Source organism: Vipera ursinii (genome assembly GCF_947247035.1).
Source record: "Vipera ursinii genome assembly, chromosome: 1".
NCBI lineage: Eukaryota > Metazoa > Chordata > Lepidosauria > Squamata > Viperidae > Vipera > Vipera ursinii.
Genome location: NC_139512.1, coordinates 118389458 through 118404665, shown reverse-complemented (window position 1 = coordinate 118404665; position 15208 = coordinate 118389458). Strand labels below are relative to the sequence as shown.

Sequence of the window (15208 nt, the reverse complement as noted above, 5' to 3'; positions counted from 1 at the left end):
GCTGCATTGGCTTCCAGTTGCCCTCTGGGTGAGATTCAAGGTGCTGGTGATGACCTATAAAGCCCTACATGGCATGGGTCCAGATTATCTTAGGGAGTACCTGCTGCCAGCATCAACTTCCCATCGTCCTGTGCGCTCCCATAGAGAGGGCCTCCTTAGGGTGCCGCCGGTTAGGGAGTGCCGGCGGGTGATAACCAGAGGGAGGGCATTTTCTGTGGGCACGCCTGCCCTTTGGAATGATTTACCTATGGAACTCCGGACCGCCCCCGATCTGCGTTCATTTCGCTGGGACCTGAAAACCTGGCTTTTCGATCTATCAGGCCTGTACTGAAGGGGTTTTAGCTTTTTAATATTGTTTTAATTGTTGGGCTTTAATTAATTTAATTCATTTTAATTTTATATTATCTTTTTATATTGTCTTTTATACGCTGCCCTGTAAACCACTCTGAGTCCTTCGGGAATAGGGCGGTATACAAAACTAATAAAATAAAATAAAATGAATAAATAAAATAAGTTATCACTAAAAGCCAACATGGGTTTGTCAAAAACAGATCATTCCAGACAAACCTTATTGCATTCTTTGACCAAGTGACAAAACTAGTGGACCACAGGAATGCTGTAGATATAATTTACTTGGACTTCAGTAAGGTATTTGATAAAGTAGATCACAACCTACTACTTGATAAGATAGAAAAATGTGGGTTAGAAAGCATCACCACCAGATGGATTTGTAGCTGGCTGACAGGCCGTACTCAGCGTGTGGTCCTCAATGGAACTGCATCTACATGGAAGGAGGTGTGTAGTGGGGTGCCCCAGGGCTCTGTTCTGGGCCCAGTGCTCTTCAACATCTTCATCAACGATTTGGATGAAGGGATAGATGGGGAACTCATCAAATTTGCAGATGACACCAAGCTGGCAGGAATAGCCAATACTCCAGAAGATAGGCTTAAGATACAGGAGGATCTGGACAGACTCGAACACTGGGCACTATCTAACAAAATGAAATTTAATTGTGAAAAAAGTAAGGTTCTACATTTAGGCAGGAAAAATCAAATGCACAGGTATAGTATAGGTGGTACCTTGCTCGATAGTAGTAACTGTGAGAGAGATCTTGGAGTCCTAGTGGACAATCACTTAAATATGAGCCAGCAGTGTGCTGCAGCTGCCAAAAAAGCCAACACAGTGCTAGGCTGCATTAACAGAGGGATAGAATCAAGATCACGTGAAGTACTAATACCACTTTACAATGCCTTGGTAAGGCCACACCTGGAATACTGCATCCAGTTTTGGTCACCACGATGTAAAAAAGATGTCGAGACTCTAGAAAGAGTACAGAGAAGAGCAACAAAGATGATTGGGGGACTGGAGGCTAAAACATATAGGGAACGGTTGCTGGAATTTGGTATGTGTAGTTTAATGAAGAGAAAGGTGAGGGGTGACATGATAGCAGTGTTCCAATATCTCAGGGGCTGCCACAAAGAAGAGGGAGTCAAGCTATTCTCCAAAGCACCTGAAAGCAGGACAAGAAGCAATGGATGGAAACTAGTCAAGGAGAGAAGCAACCTAGAACTAAGGAGAAACTTCCTGAAAGTTAGAACAACTTACCAGTGGAACAACCTGCCTCCAGAAGTGGTGAATGCTCCAACACTGGAAGTTTTTAAGAAGAGACTGGACAGCCATTTGTCTGAAATGGTATAGGGTTTCCTGCCTTAGCAGGGGGTTGGACTAGATGACCTCAAAGGTCCCTTCCAACAACAACAACTTCTTCTTCTTCTTCTTCTTCTTCTTCTTCTTCTTCTTCTTCTTCTTCTTCTTCTTCTTCTTCTTCTTCTTCTTCTTCTTCTTCTTCTTCTTCTTCTTCTTCTTCTTCTTCTTATTATTTCCTCAGGTAGCCTAAACCCATGCCATAATGGCTTTAAAGGTAATAAATAATACTTTGGATTGAACCCAAAACCAATCGGTAACCAGTGCAGCTCATGCAAAAGCAGTGTTACATGGGCCACTCTAGAAGCCCCTAAAACGTCCACACAGTTGCATTCTTTGCCAGCTATAGCTTCTGAATATTATTCAAGGATAGTCCCATGTAGAATTCATTGCAGTAGTCCAAACTCGAGATGACCAGGGAATAAGTGAATGTATTTAACTGGCTGCCATTTCAATTTTAAGATACCAAAACTATGCTTGTAAATGTGCTTGTAGTAACCTGAAAAGACTGCTTACTTCTGGTCTGAGCAGAGATTTGGATGCTGAGCAGAATGCTCATTATATGGATCTTGGTTTGATCTAACATAGCATTAAGTGTATTGTGAGGGCATTTGCACATAATGACAAGCCATATGGCTATGACTGATTAGTGTAGTAGTATATGCTGTTCAGATTGGATCCCTTAGCTTCTTCCTCAAAAGAGTACAGTTAACAAACATGGATAACTATCACAACATGCTCAGTGTGATGTATGAGCCGGAGGCCAGACTTATTCCAGTAAGAATAAGAACAGATTCTTGATTTAAATCCAAACTTGTTTTGCTTGTTCATAGAAAGATTAAGTTACCTGTGTATTGGTAAGCCAGGATTCATTTTGTGTGATGTGGCCTGGTAGTTGCTGAAAGAGCACATCCATAAATACAAACACAGCACATTCCATATATTTCTGGAAAATACAGGTTATTCTTTATCTTTTTAATTAGTTGAATGACAAGCAAGTCTGTTCATTGCTCAGATGGTACTCCATAAGTTTGCTAAACTGTATATGTTTTGCTCAATCAATCAGGTATGTTTTGCAACAAGAAAAACATTTCCACTACTTGAAGAGAGGACTCAGGCAATTGACAGATGCCTATGAGGTAATTTCTGCAATTTGAACCAAATGTATACTTTTTTCCTTATTTATTATGTTTCCAGTTTGTTGGTTTCTAATCACAGATTTGGCCATGGGCTGTATTGTCCTTGGTGTTTTCCTTGTTCTTTTCTTCTGCCTTTACTATTTCTCAGGAACCTGAATATTAAGTGGGTTAGAGGAAGACAGATTAAGTTCTGTTGGCTGGCCTTGTTCCCTTTTAGCTCCTTTAGCTAGAGGACCAACTCCCTCTAGGATTCCAAGCTTTATTGCAGTTTAGGATTGTTGCTCCTAGAAAAACCGTGGAATTCTAGGAGTTACAGTCTCTAGAGCAGTGTTTTTCAACCTTTTTTGGGCAAAGGCACACTTGTTTCATGAAAAAAATCACGAGGCACTCCACCATTAGAAAATGTTAAAAAATTTAACTCTGTGCCTATATTGACTATATATAAAGTAATTCTCTTGAATAGGAATCAAATAAACACAAAGAAAGTATTTTATAATTACTTTTCAATTTTTCCCACGGCACACCAGGCAACATCTCGCGGCACACTAGTGTGCCGTGGAACAGTGGTTGAAAAACACTGCTCTAGAGCACCAGACTGAAGGGAAGCTCCATGGATTAACTATTAACTATTTAACTGCTTTGTCTGGACAGTAAGAAATAAAAAGAGAGGTTACTGTTGTGATTCAGGGTCAGCCTGTGGGTTCGGCAGTTGGGTCGGATGACTCAGAGGAGGAGGAGGAGGAGGGGGGTGTTGAAGAGCTTGATGAGAATCCTCAGCCAGGCCCCTCTCATCTGGTCACGACGCAGACCCAGCTGTGTGAGCCTGACAGCGTGGATGAAGATGACCCACAGCTGGCCCTGTTCAAGGACGCCCGATGCAGGAGGCAGTCAATCAGGAGTAAACAGAGGAAGGCAATGGGGCTCCTCGGAAGGAGGCAGAGAGAAGCCACGCCCTGAACTGTATTTAAGGGGGAATGCGTGGGAGGGCTGGTTTGCTGAAGGCAACCGCTTGAAAAGCTCCTGTTTCTTGGTTTGTGTCTTGTTCTATTTGTTTTTGTAGCAATAAATTTGGCAGGCGTAATTCCAGCCTCTTGCCTTCTTGTAAAAGGGGTTGTCCCTGCCTTTTCTGCAGGGCCGGTAGCAGGCTGGTACAGAACAGTTACCATGAGGATACTGCTAAACAAATCACAATGATTTTTTTAGTGTTGTTGAAATCCTCCTAAGTTGAAGTTCTTTTGCCTTTTAGATGGGTTGTTTGCTTTCAAGTACTTCTGTTCTGATTAATCTTCTACACAAAATTGTCCCTCATTTGAGGCAAATGTACTACTTGTCAACGCTGCTAACATTGGATGTTTTTGCATTGACAACAGATGGAGATGCAGCCATTTTCTTCTTTTGCTTTTAGAGTTAGATGATGCTGGGGAGGGGGGAAATGTGCATGAGAGTCTACCTAGACATAATAACACTGAACCTAGCCTGAGAACCAAGGTTGTTGAAATAAGAGATGCTAAAGAATTGGCAGGCTGGAGAGCTGGAGGGGAAGCCCGGGCTTTAAACTAGTTGGGGAATGTGATTTATGACTGTTAACTGGAGGAGGGAATTGTGCTTTGATACTATGTGCTCAGGGGAGGGGAACTCAGTTTTTGGCTTCAATTATGTTAATGCCGATGCTATGCTGCTCAAATAAAGATTCTTTAAGGTAAACAATGCCTCAAAGTTCTTTGAAGAGTTTCATCTGTCGGAACCATGACACTACTGCTTGTTCTGTGAGATTTGAACAAATGTAGCTTTCTTCTTTTGTAGTGTCTAGATGCCAGCCGCCCATGGCTGTGCTATTGGATCCTGCACAGCCTGGAGCTCTTGGGGGAACCAATCCCAGATTCAGTAGCATCAGAGTAAGTTTGATTTCATCAGATGTACTCTTTCTTTAGTATTATGAGGACATTGTACACTATGTGCTATAGCAACAGAGGATAACTCCTCCTAGTTTGAAGATTGATTTCCTTAAAAGCTTCTAGTCCTTATTGAAGATTTTTAAAAATACTGCAGTTAACCTCTACTGAAGAAATCAAGAGAACTTTGACCAGGGCTTTGAATTTTGTGCTTCTATAATTCTGTTTTCCAATAAGCTACTCAACAAAGTTACCTGAATTAAAATTAGAAAGAGTCTGGAGGCACTTTTTCTGATTAACTCATTGTATTAAAAGGCATAAGCTTTCATGAGCTGCAGTTCCATTCATTAGATGGAAAGAATGACTAGACCAGTGATGGCAAACCTTTTAGAGACCGAGTGCCCAAACTGCAGCCCAAAATCCACTTATTTGTCATCGGATGTCGGGTGGGCATGGCCCATTGGGTGGGTATGGCCATTTGGATGGGTGTGGCCCATTGGGTGGGCTTGGCTGCGGTGGTAACGGCAGACTGGGTGGGACTAAAAAGTTCAATCAATCAATTCCAACTTTGCCAGATCTTTTTTTTCCCTGCAAGAAGTTGAAATTGAATCGATTGAACCTTTTTTTTGCACACAGCAGTGGAGGCCTAAAGCGAAAATTTTTTATAAAATCCAGTTGAAGGCCTAGGACTGGGGCAACGGTGCGCGTGCCCACAGAGAGGGCTCTGCGTGCCACCTGTGGCACGCGTGCCATAGGTTCGCCACCACTGGACTAGACTGATGTAAGATTTTAATTGGGATGAGATTTGGCGTGAAGAAGACAGAGTGATTATGCAGAAGCAGGATATATGTAAGACACATTACTGGTATCTTATCAGTAAACAATTGTATTAAAGTTAAAACTCAGTTCACATAGGAGAAATAACTGATAAGTGTAATATGAAGTGGAGCTCTGTTCTACTACATTTAACATTTCTGTGGCCAAAAATGACTACAGACACTGATATTCTGAAATCTTCCATCAGCTAGGCAGAGCACCTGACTTTCTGAGTTAACATCCCATTATCCATGCATCAGGTGTCCCAGATTATTTTAAAAATACAGCAGTGCATTGTCTCATTCATTTTGCTTCAACAATAATGTCTTAAAATTTGTTCTTGAGTGGAAGCTTTTAGTACTTTTTGTGATGGGCTTAGATAATGGTGGTAGCAAGAGCTGTTATGTAGAGAAAAGCTGATGGGGAGAGCAGATTTGCAAGGTATGGGGAGAGGCACAACAAATACTATTTTTCCTCCCAAGCAACTGTCAGATATGCCACATTTCTGACAAAGAAAAGTTCTGCAGTTTACAAGAAGAAAAGGGAGAAAAAACCTGAATCACTCTTTGGAGACATGTACTCATCTCTTATATTTTGTGTTTAAAAGTATTGCAGTCCTACAGACTACTTAACAAGTATAGCAAAAGTACAATTGTTATTATATTATACATTAAAGCTGATAAAGATTGCCTGCCTGAGATCCAAAGCAAGGAGGCAAGATTTTCTCACTTGACTGGTGGATTGTTAAGTCCACTTCATACAAATGGTAGAGCTTTCTTCTCTCTTTTCCCTAGTCCTTCTCAAAATCTGCCCTGGAAGGGTCCACCAATCATTTTCGACAGATTTTTGAGGACCCTAGAGCAGACATGTCAAACACAAGGCCCGGGGCGAAGTGGTTTCATGCGGCCCGCGAAGCCATCCTGGAAACAGTGAGGGAACAGCCCCCACTGCCTTGGCCCTGGCCCAGAGACCCTCCTTCTGCCAGAGATCCTCAGATCTGTCCCACTCCTGCCCGGGCCCCCATAGGCACCCTTGATGCAAACGATGTAGAGCTGGCCATGCCTACCCAGTAGGCCATACGCACTCTGGCCACGCCCACCCAGTAGGCCACGCCCACCCAGACCATATCCACCCGGCCCCTTGAGGGCAACCGCAATGCTGATGCAGCCCACAATGAAATTGAGTTTGACACCCCTGCCCTAGAGCTCCAGAAAAAGGTGGACATTTCCCATCCCTCAGTGCTGCTCATATGTTCAGTCCCATCACCATTAGAATCCTTTAGCAGTATTGTATACTGTACCTAAAACCTTGATACACAAGAAGACTGATAAGAACCATGAATTTAAAGGGTAAAGATGCTCTTGAGTTGATTTTGACTCCCGGAAACTATAATTGCACAGTTTCCTTGGCAGACTTATGGAAATGGTTTCCCACTGCCTTCTCTGGGATGCATTTTTTAGTTTCTCAATCTTTCAGTGGCCCTGGAATTCCTAGGAAATTTCCCCCACCTCCCACCCCCACTACAATTCAAGGTTAACTTGCTTAGCTTCATAGGTCAGCCATGTTTGACCAGCTACTGCAGTCTATCAAGGCTGTGGCTGCATTTGGTCAATAATTAAACTGGTTTAATATGATGAGGATGAGTCATCTTAAGCTTTGGGTGTATACATCATCTCTTCTTCACTGGAATTGTTTTAAAGTAACTGCAACTTGTGTGGTCTGGGTCCTAAATCATGGTTACGGTAATTTTAATTTCATGAACTCTGCTAAGAAATTGGGTCTATTTTGACAAACTATAATTAAGGCAGTTTAATTTATAGGATTATTACTTGTTGAAACCTGATTAGATCACAGCAAGTGATAAGGTTGCTCTGAATAATTAAGAGAAAGAGTTCAGAAATTGTATTTGACCAGAATGAAACCATAGTGGAAATAATGCAGTTAGCTAAGTAATCTTGATGAGAGACAATCTTTGAGCAGATATTTTGGTTCTTGAATCTCTGTACATCTCTCCTGTAGGAGCTCAAGATAGTTCTTCTACATTTTTTTCCTCTGGTTTCCTCTTTCTGCAGATATTTTCCCCTCCTGTAGAAGGCAAAAATTATATAGTTTGAAGAGAAACCAAAATGTTCCCCTCCTTATGCACTTGGGGATCTTTTTCTGCATTTGATTTTCAGGAGAAACTGTAAAGCAACCATAAGCTGCAGTGTCCAAGTGGTGTCTCAGTTGTGTTTTTTTTTGGATTTGATACAATCAATTGAAAATACTAGTCAGTGGAATATAGTGGCATGGGCATGATGTTAAAATAAAAGTTCTGGTCCCCCCCCCGCCTCATTTACCTTATGATGGAGATATATGACAGGAGGGAGACATCTGGAAAAGTCTTGAATAATAGCTGTTTTCAGAAATAGGTGTACTGGCGAGAGTTATAGCAAAACTGAACTATTAAGAAAACTTAGCATTTGCTGCTTGTTACAGATTAGCTTTGCTTTTGCCTTTCCTTGGTGTGTAGTGTGTGCCAATTCCTGAGCCGCTGTCAGAGCCCAAATGGAGGCTTTGGAGGAGGACCAGGCCAACATCCGCACCTTGCTCCAACGTATGCAGCTGTGAATGCACTGTGTATTATTGGCACTGAAGAGGCATACAGTGTTATCAACAGGTAAAATCATAGCTCAGAAGGGGATCCGAGAGATTGTTAGTTCCATTCAGGATACAAGATGTCTAAAGTATCCCTAAGAGATGCTACTATGCTTCCAGACTTCCATATTTCACTTAATGCAGGGGAAATGACAACTGGTTGAGCGAGCAAGAAACTGTTTTCTCTTACAGACTTTGCCAACAGATGCTGTTTGGCAACTAGAGCCCATCCCATTGCTTTCATTACTGTTGTTTACATTCCTTCCCGCCCTTTTTTCTATTAGACTAGTTGTAGCCCAAATTGGCTCTTGAGACTTATAGGTTATGACGAACAGTGGGAAACAAACGGAAAGCAGTGCCTCTCCACATGTTTTCGAATTACGTGGGTGAAGTCCCTACTGCAGGGTGATGCAGCACATTCTAGCCTGGCCTGCTATCTGATTCTATCATTCTGTTGTTTAATCTAAATCAATTGAGAGTCCAAAACATTATCATTTTTCTCCAATTGCCAGAGAACTACTATCTGATATACTAGGTTCACTTTTCTTCTAAAAAGAACAGCAGAAACCCTCCCCTCCCCCCATATCTATGTGGTGTCATCATATGGCTTGATCCATCGCTATTTATTTCTTCCACTGCCTTTGTACAGTCTCCCCACAGTGGAGTTTGGAGAAATATCGATCAGGTCTATTGGTAGAATATTTATTTACGTGCACATTAAACAGACTTGTCGAGAACACATTCATGTTAGGAACAGTTAATCTTCAAGGCGTAACTCTGAGAAGATACACATGGCATTGCTCAGAAAGGTATAAAATGATGCTCTTTAGCACAGGTTGGAGAAAGGAAGAGAAATACCAATAGTCCTCGACTTATGACCACATTTGAGCCCAAAATTTCCATTGCTAAGGAAGGCAGTTGTTAAGTGAGTTTTGCCCCATTTTACGATCTTTGTTGCCACAGTTACTAAGTGAATCACTGCAGTTGTTAAGTTAGCAAGTTCACGTTTAAGTGAATCTGGCTTTCCCATTGGCTTTGCTCATCAGAAGGTTACAAAAGGTGACCCTGGGTTATTTCAACCATCGTAAATAGCCGCCATTTGCAAAGTGTCAAATTTTGATCACATGACCATGAGGATGCTGCAATGGTCATAAGTATAAAAAAATGGTCATAGGTCACTTTTTTGTGGTGTTGTAATTTCAGTCACTAGATGAGTGGTTGTAAGTTGGGGACTATCTGTAGCCATTCCTAGGATCACAGTTGGGCCCTAAAATAAATGAGCCTATGAGTTGTAAGGAGAGAAAATGTGTATGGACCTGATTCAGTGCTCAGAATTGGCCTTTGTTGATATGTCCTATAACAGAGAGTATATGCAAAGATATAGTATTACAGCACCTGGGGTGGTGGTGGTATAAGGTAGCTGTTGTGAAGGATCCAGGTATTTTGCAGGAAATGAAAACTCTGCCTTAGGCAGTGATGATAAGGGCCCCGTGTTCTGCAGGGGGGCACGTTATGGGGTGGTTGCCATCCAAAAAGTGAAAAAGAGTCGATGTAGAGAGATTCTGAACCATTCTTGCTACTTTGATTTTCTCCTAATTGGGATAAATATTCCTGAAGTTCCTCACCTTATCAGCTGCTTCTCATTTTCAGAGAGAAGCTTCTGGAATACCTGCATTCTCTGAAGCAGCCTGATGGCTCCTTCATCATGCACCTAGGGGGAGAAGTTGATGTCCGGTACGTCGAAAACTTTCCATGCATTGCTTTCTCAAAATGCAAATCAGGAGCGGTTAGTTACTGGGAGGTTTCTCCTGAAGGGCATTTAACATTCTGCACAAGTTGGTAATGACATGGCTAGACGTAAAGTAAGAGACTGAGGCCTTGGCTACTGCTCTGCGGAAACACCCTCAGTAAGGGTAAACAGTGCTGTTTTGCCGTGACTGTAATTCAAATGAGCTCAATGCTGCTGTGAAAAAAAAAAAGCACACATGCTCAGGTTTTATCTTGGTCCAGCAAATCGAAGAAAGAAAGCACTTTTAAAACAGAATTGTGATTTATGCTATTCAGTGTGGAAAACCAATAAAAGATTGCATATTTGTTTAAGACTATAACTTCTTTGGACCTTCCCCTCCATGAGATTTCGAGGGATAGATATAAGAGAGGCCTCTCTGTCTTACTATCACTATCCAGACAGTATGTTTTGTAATCATAAATGTAAATTAAATTACCAGTTGGTTAAGCTTGATGAAGAGAAAGGGTGAATGTAAAGTCCAAATTTAGCTTTTGGTATAATTTCCATTCTGTTGTGCTTTTAAAAAAGTGCCCAATTGATGTTGCTTTGCTCACAGAAGCCTTTTTCATTCAGCTGTATAGGAAGGAAGCTAATTGTTAATGATGCCCCCTTCAACACATCCCCCCCACCCCCACCCGTGCCTGTATTCTGAGAATTGGAGAACTTTTTCAGTTTAGAGTGGGAGGTTGCCCACAGCACAGATGGGAACCTGCCAACAATTGTCTCCTTCCTTGTGTTAGTGATGTAAATCTCCTGTCAGCAGAGAGTTGCCATCTTTATCCACTTCTCTCTCCTTCCCTCTACCCAAAGCTATTTCATTGCATGTATTATGCTTTTTTGAGAGTGGAGGAATTAGTAAAAGTTCTGTTTATGATACATGTTATTTTTCAATAGCATCCTGAGTGTGTCGTAAATACTGTAATGTAATATAGGATTTCTTACTTACAACAGTAGAGCCATATATATTCTTTCTCCACCTATAGCTTTTAAATATTCTTTTCATTTAAATCATAGGAGTGCCTATTGTGCTGCATCCGTAGCTTCCCTTACCAACATTATTACACAGTCTCTCTTTGAAAAAACTGCAGAATGGATTGCAAGGTAAGAACCCCCTAGTTTGCAATCTAACAGACTTAGACTGTTCTAAGCTTTATTTATTTATTTTATTTATTTTTATTACATTTATATCCCACCCTTCTCCGAAGACTCAAGGCGGCTTACAAGCTTAGCAGTAGCCTTCATTCTATGTATATGCCTGCTTGTTAGGGCTTTCACACACACCCCAAGTGGCATTATTACAAAGTCAGCTTATTGCCCCCAACAATCTGGGTCCTCATTTTACCTACCTCGGAAGGATGGAAGGCTGAGTCAACCTTGAGCCTGGTGGGACGCGAACCTGCACTAATTGCAGGCAGCTGGTGTTACTTAAGGAGGCATTAGCCCACTGCTCCACCAAGGCTCCAAAATGAGGAAAAGAAGATAAACACTAATCTTATTTTCTATCTTGGAACAAGAATACAGCCCCTGCTTTTGTGTTTTAATTTTGAATTAGATGTCAGAATTGGGAGGGCGGGATCGGTGGCATCCCCGGGATGGAAGCCCATGGAGGATATACGTTTTGTGGACTGGCAGCCTTGGTCATTCTCAAAAATGAACAAGTCTTGAATTTGAAAAGTTTATTAGTAAGTAACCATTTGTCGGATTTGCTTATCTATTTCATGCTATTCAAAGAACAGAAGAGAAATCAAATGTATCTGAATTACAGTTTCATAATTTTTATTAAAATGTCCTCAGATATAAAACAAAGTAATATAAACTAAATTTAAGGAAAAGAAGAAATAAGTAAAGGGGAAAAGTGAGAAAATCAAACTGAAACAAGAAAAGAAAAATATATAAAGGAGTGACTCCATATCTCCTTTACAGCAGTTACAAGTAAATCTGCACACTTGTCTCTTTAAAATTACATCATATTTCCCCATTATTCAACCTTTTTAAATTAGCAAATCCATAAGTCATCAGATCACATTTTTCCATCTTTACTGTCTCTCCGTTGTGGGTATCGCATTGTTTTTCCATCTTTGTGCATATGATAAGCCTTCTGCAGTCACCATATCCAAACCAGTCTTTTGTAGGTCTTTCCTAATTGGCTATCCATAAGTCCCAGTCTATATTGCAGTTTCAAAAATAAATGATGGGTCTAATTCATAATTAATTCATTGCTAATAGGCTTCCCGTTTAACCCTGACCTGCCTTTCCCTTTTTTAGTTTATCTTTTACTACTGCCCAACTCTAGTACTTGGACATCCCTGTCATATTATAAAATTGCATAATTGGGCTTGCATTGTGTAAATATTTCTTCTGGATAAACGGTCTGACATTACTTCTTATGTTTCAAATCTCTGTCTTATCCATAACTCTGTAAAAATATTTTGCTAGTTTAGTACCCAAATTCTCAGTCTTCCTCCTTCGAATTAATCGTCCCCGGCTTGTCCCAGCACTAAGAGTGCTGGCTGTGATGATGGGATCTGTATTCAGCATACCATTGTAGAAGATTGCTTTAGCAAAGATGTGTGTGAATTTCATGTCAGCATTTCAGTTAAAAAGTTTTATACGCAACATTTGGTATTCATTTATTTATTTATTATTTGGATTTATATACCACCCCTCTCCCGAAGGACTCGGGGTGGTGTACAGGGCAATTAAAACACTATATACAACACATAATATACAAAAATTAAAATAAATTAAACCAAGTAGCCCTAAACAATAAAACACGTTAGTACTGCAAATTTTATTTCACTCAGTTTCATAAAGGCTCCAAGCATCTTTCCAAACTTATTAGATATTATTTTAGATAGATAATGTTATTGTTTTATTAAAAATAAGAATAACAAAACATATCACAACAATAAAAATATTAACAGTGAGTGTTCCTGTCCATTATCACTCTGGGGAAAACCACTCCTATCCATTATTGGGTGGGGAATATTTGCTATACCATTATTTCTCAATGGCTTTCCTGGATAGCAACTCTTACAATGTCATAATAGTGTTAAATAAAATTATTTGTAGTATGTTGATTGAGTAGTCTATTTTTTGTTTTCTTCTTTCAGTTTCATAACTAAGGGTGGCCACCTGGGTACATGGTTGAAATAAGGTTGTATTAAACTGAAGGGGAAATAAAAAATATGCAAATGTCTGTGACTCTCTAAGTTGGGTCTATTGCAGGGGTCTCCAAACTTGTCCACTTTAAGACTTGTGGACTTCAACTCCCAGAATTCCCTAGCCAGCATGACTGGCTGGGGAATTCTGGGAGTTGAAGTCCACAAGACTTAAAGTGGACACGTTTGGAGAACCTTGGTCTATTGTGTGTAACAGCTTCTCTGATTGCGGTGGGCAAGAGTGCTGATTGCTTGCTTTCTCTGCCAGCACTGGGTTACAAGCCGCCAGATGCGTTTTGAAGGAGGATTTCAGGGTCGTTGTAATAAGCTGGTGGATGGCTGCTACTCATTCTGGCAGGCCGGTTTACTGCCTCTCCTACATCGAGCTTTGCATGCCAAAGGTAAGTTTGAACTTCAAAATGTTGCCCATGCTTTCCCCACTGGGCACACTTATTTCTTCTTTGGAGCAGACTAGTATGCTGGAGTTCAGTGAAAGCTCAAGAACGAAGAACACAGAATAATCTTAGCTTTGGCATTCTGATTTTGTAGCAACTGAGAAATACTCTTCTTTCAACTTCGCAATAAAGCTAGAAAGCATGTAATGAAACAGACCCCTGACAGGCAAAAGATCAGAAACGCCTGAAAAATATCATGTCTGGCAAAGTACATTTTTAGCTCTGTCCCTTTTCCAACCTGTCTCTTGTTTAGTACACATTTGGGTCTAATTATTTCCTTAGAAACTGGATCCTTCGGTTGTCTTTGCAGCACATCGTACGACTGGTGGATGATCTATTGAGTACTTATAACTGGAAAGGCTAGAGGACAAAAGCAGCAGCTGCCAGCAACTGCTAGAAACTTAGTTCTTGCCTGCGGAATCTCCTTAAAAGTTCAATAGGATGAAATAGAAAAACTCAGGAGGTGCCAGATTTGCTACAACTCAGCCTTATAAGTGGGCCATGAGGACATTCTCAACCTGGTGTCTTTCTCATGTTGGGCTACAGCTCCAAGCCTGGCTGGGCACAATAAATGTTGGAGTCCATTGTATCTGAGTAGCTTTACCTAACCTGTCTTCCAAAACAGTTTTGACTCCCAAAATTTTTCATTTCGACCCCAAACCACCCCAGTGATGCCCTTGCTGTGATGTCCCGTTGCCTGGAGGCGGTTCGGGTCTGGATGGGGAGGAACAGACTTCAACTCAACCCTGACAAGACAGAGTGGCTGTACATTCCGGCATCCCGGGACATTCAAAATGTTCCATCGCTCTCTATGGGGGGTGAGCTTTTACCCCCTGTGGATAGGGCTCGCAACTTGGGAGTCCTCCTAGATTCACGACTTACTCTGGAAGATCATATAGTGGCCGTGACTAGGGGGGCTTTTGCCCAGGTTCGCCTGGTGCGCCAGTTGCGGCCCTATCTGGACCGGGATGCCCTGTGTACGGTCACTCATGCGCTCGTGACCTCTCGCCTAGACTATTGTAATGCTCTCTACATGGGGCTTCCCTTGAAGACTACTCGGAGGCTCCAACTGGTACAGAATGCAGCTGCGAGAGTTGTCTTGGGAGTTTCCCGGTACTCCCATGTTACACCTTTGCTCCGCGAGCTGCATTGGTTACCAGTTGTCTTCCGGGTAAGGTTCAAGGTCTTGGTTATGTCCTTACATGGCATGGGTCCGCGATACCTCGAGGACCACCTGCTGCCGGCGTCAACTCCCCTCCGCCCTGTGCGTACCCACAGAGAGGGCCTCCTCAGGGTGCCTCCGGTCAGGGAATGTCGACTGGTGGCCTCCAGGGGGAGGGCCTTCTCTGTGGGTGCTCCGGCATTATGGAACCAACTGCCGGTTGAGCTCCGGACGGCATCGGACCTTCGATCCTTCCGTCGCGGGTTGAAGACCCATTTATTCGAATTAGCTGGTCTGGCCTGATAGGGGTATATGGGTTTTTTATTGGTTTTTATTATTTTATCATTGTTGTATTTTAATTGGGCATTGGTTTAATTTTCTTTTAATTTTTGTATTGCTATTTATATGTGCCCTGTGAACCGCCCTGAGTCCCTTAGGGAGAAGGGCGGTATA

General features: G+C 41.7%; 1 protein-coding gene across 3 annotated transcripts in view; it reads left to right on the top strand.

Moving 5' to 3' along the window:
* LOC310642765 (protein farnesyltransferase subunit beta-like) overlaps positions 1 to 15208 on the top strand; it is a 41951-nt gene that overhangs the window by 17223 nt on the left and 9520 nt on the right. For 2 of the 3 annotated variants that reach the window (XR_014492957.1, XM_083366665.1), the window contains exons 3-9: positions 2771 to 2843; positions 4647 to 4738; positions 8064 to 8210; positions 9839 to 9922; positions 10992 to 11078; positions 11530 to 11659; positions 13407 to 13539. Coding sequence is in view for 2 of the 3 variants with exons in the window: in XM_083366665.1 (XP_083222791.1) it covers positions 2771 to 2843; positions 4647 to 4738; positions 8064 to 8210; positions 9839 to 9922; positions 10992 to 11078; positions 11530 to 11659; positions 13407 to 13539 (746 nt within the window). In the remaining variant the exon portion in view is untranslated. The remainder of the gene's footprint in view (positions 1 to 2770; positions 2844 to 4646; positions 4739 to 8063; positions 8211 to 9838; positions 9923 to 10991; positions 11079 to 11529; positions 11660 to 13406; positions 13540 to 15208) is intronic. The other variant, XM_083366666.1, reaches the window with a different exon arrangement.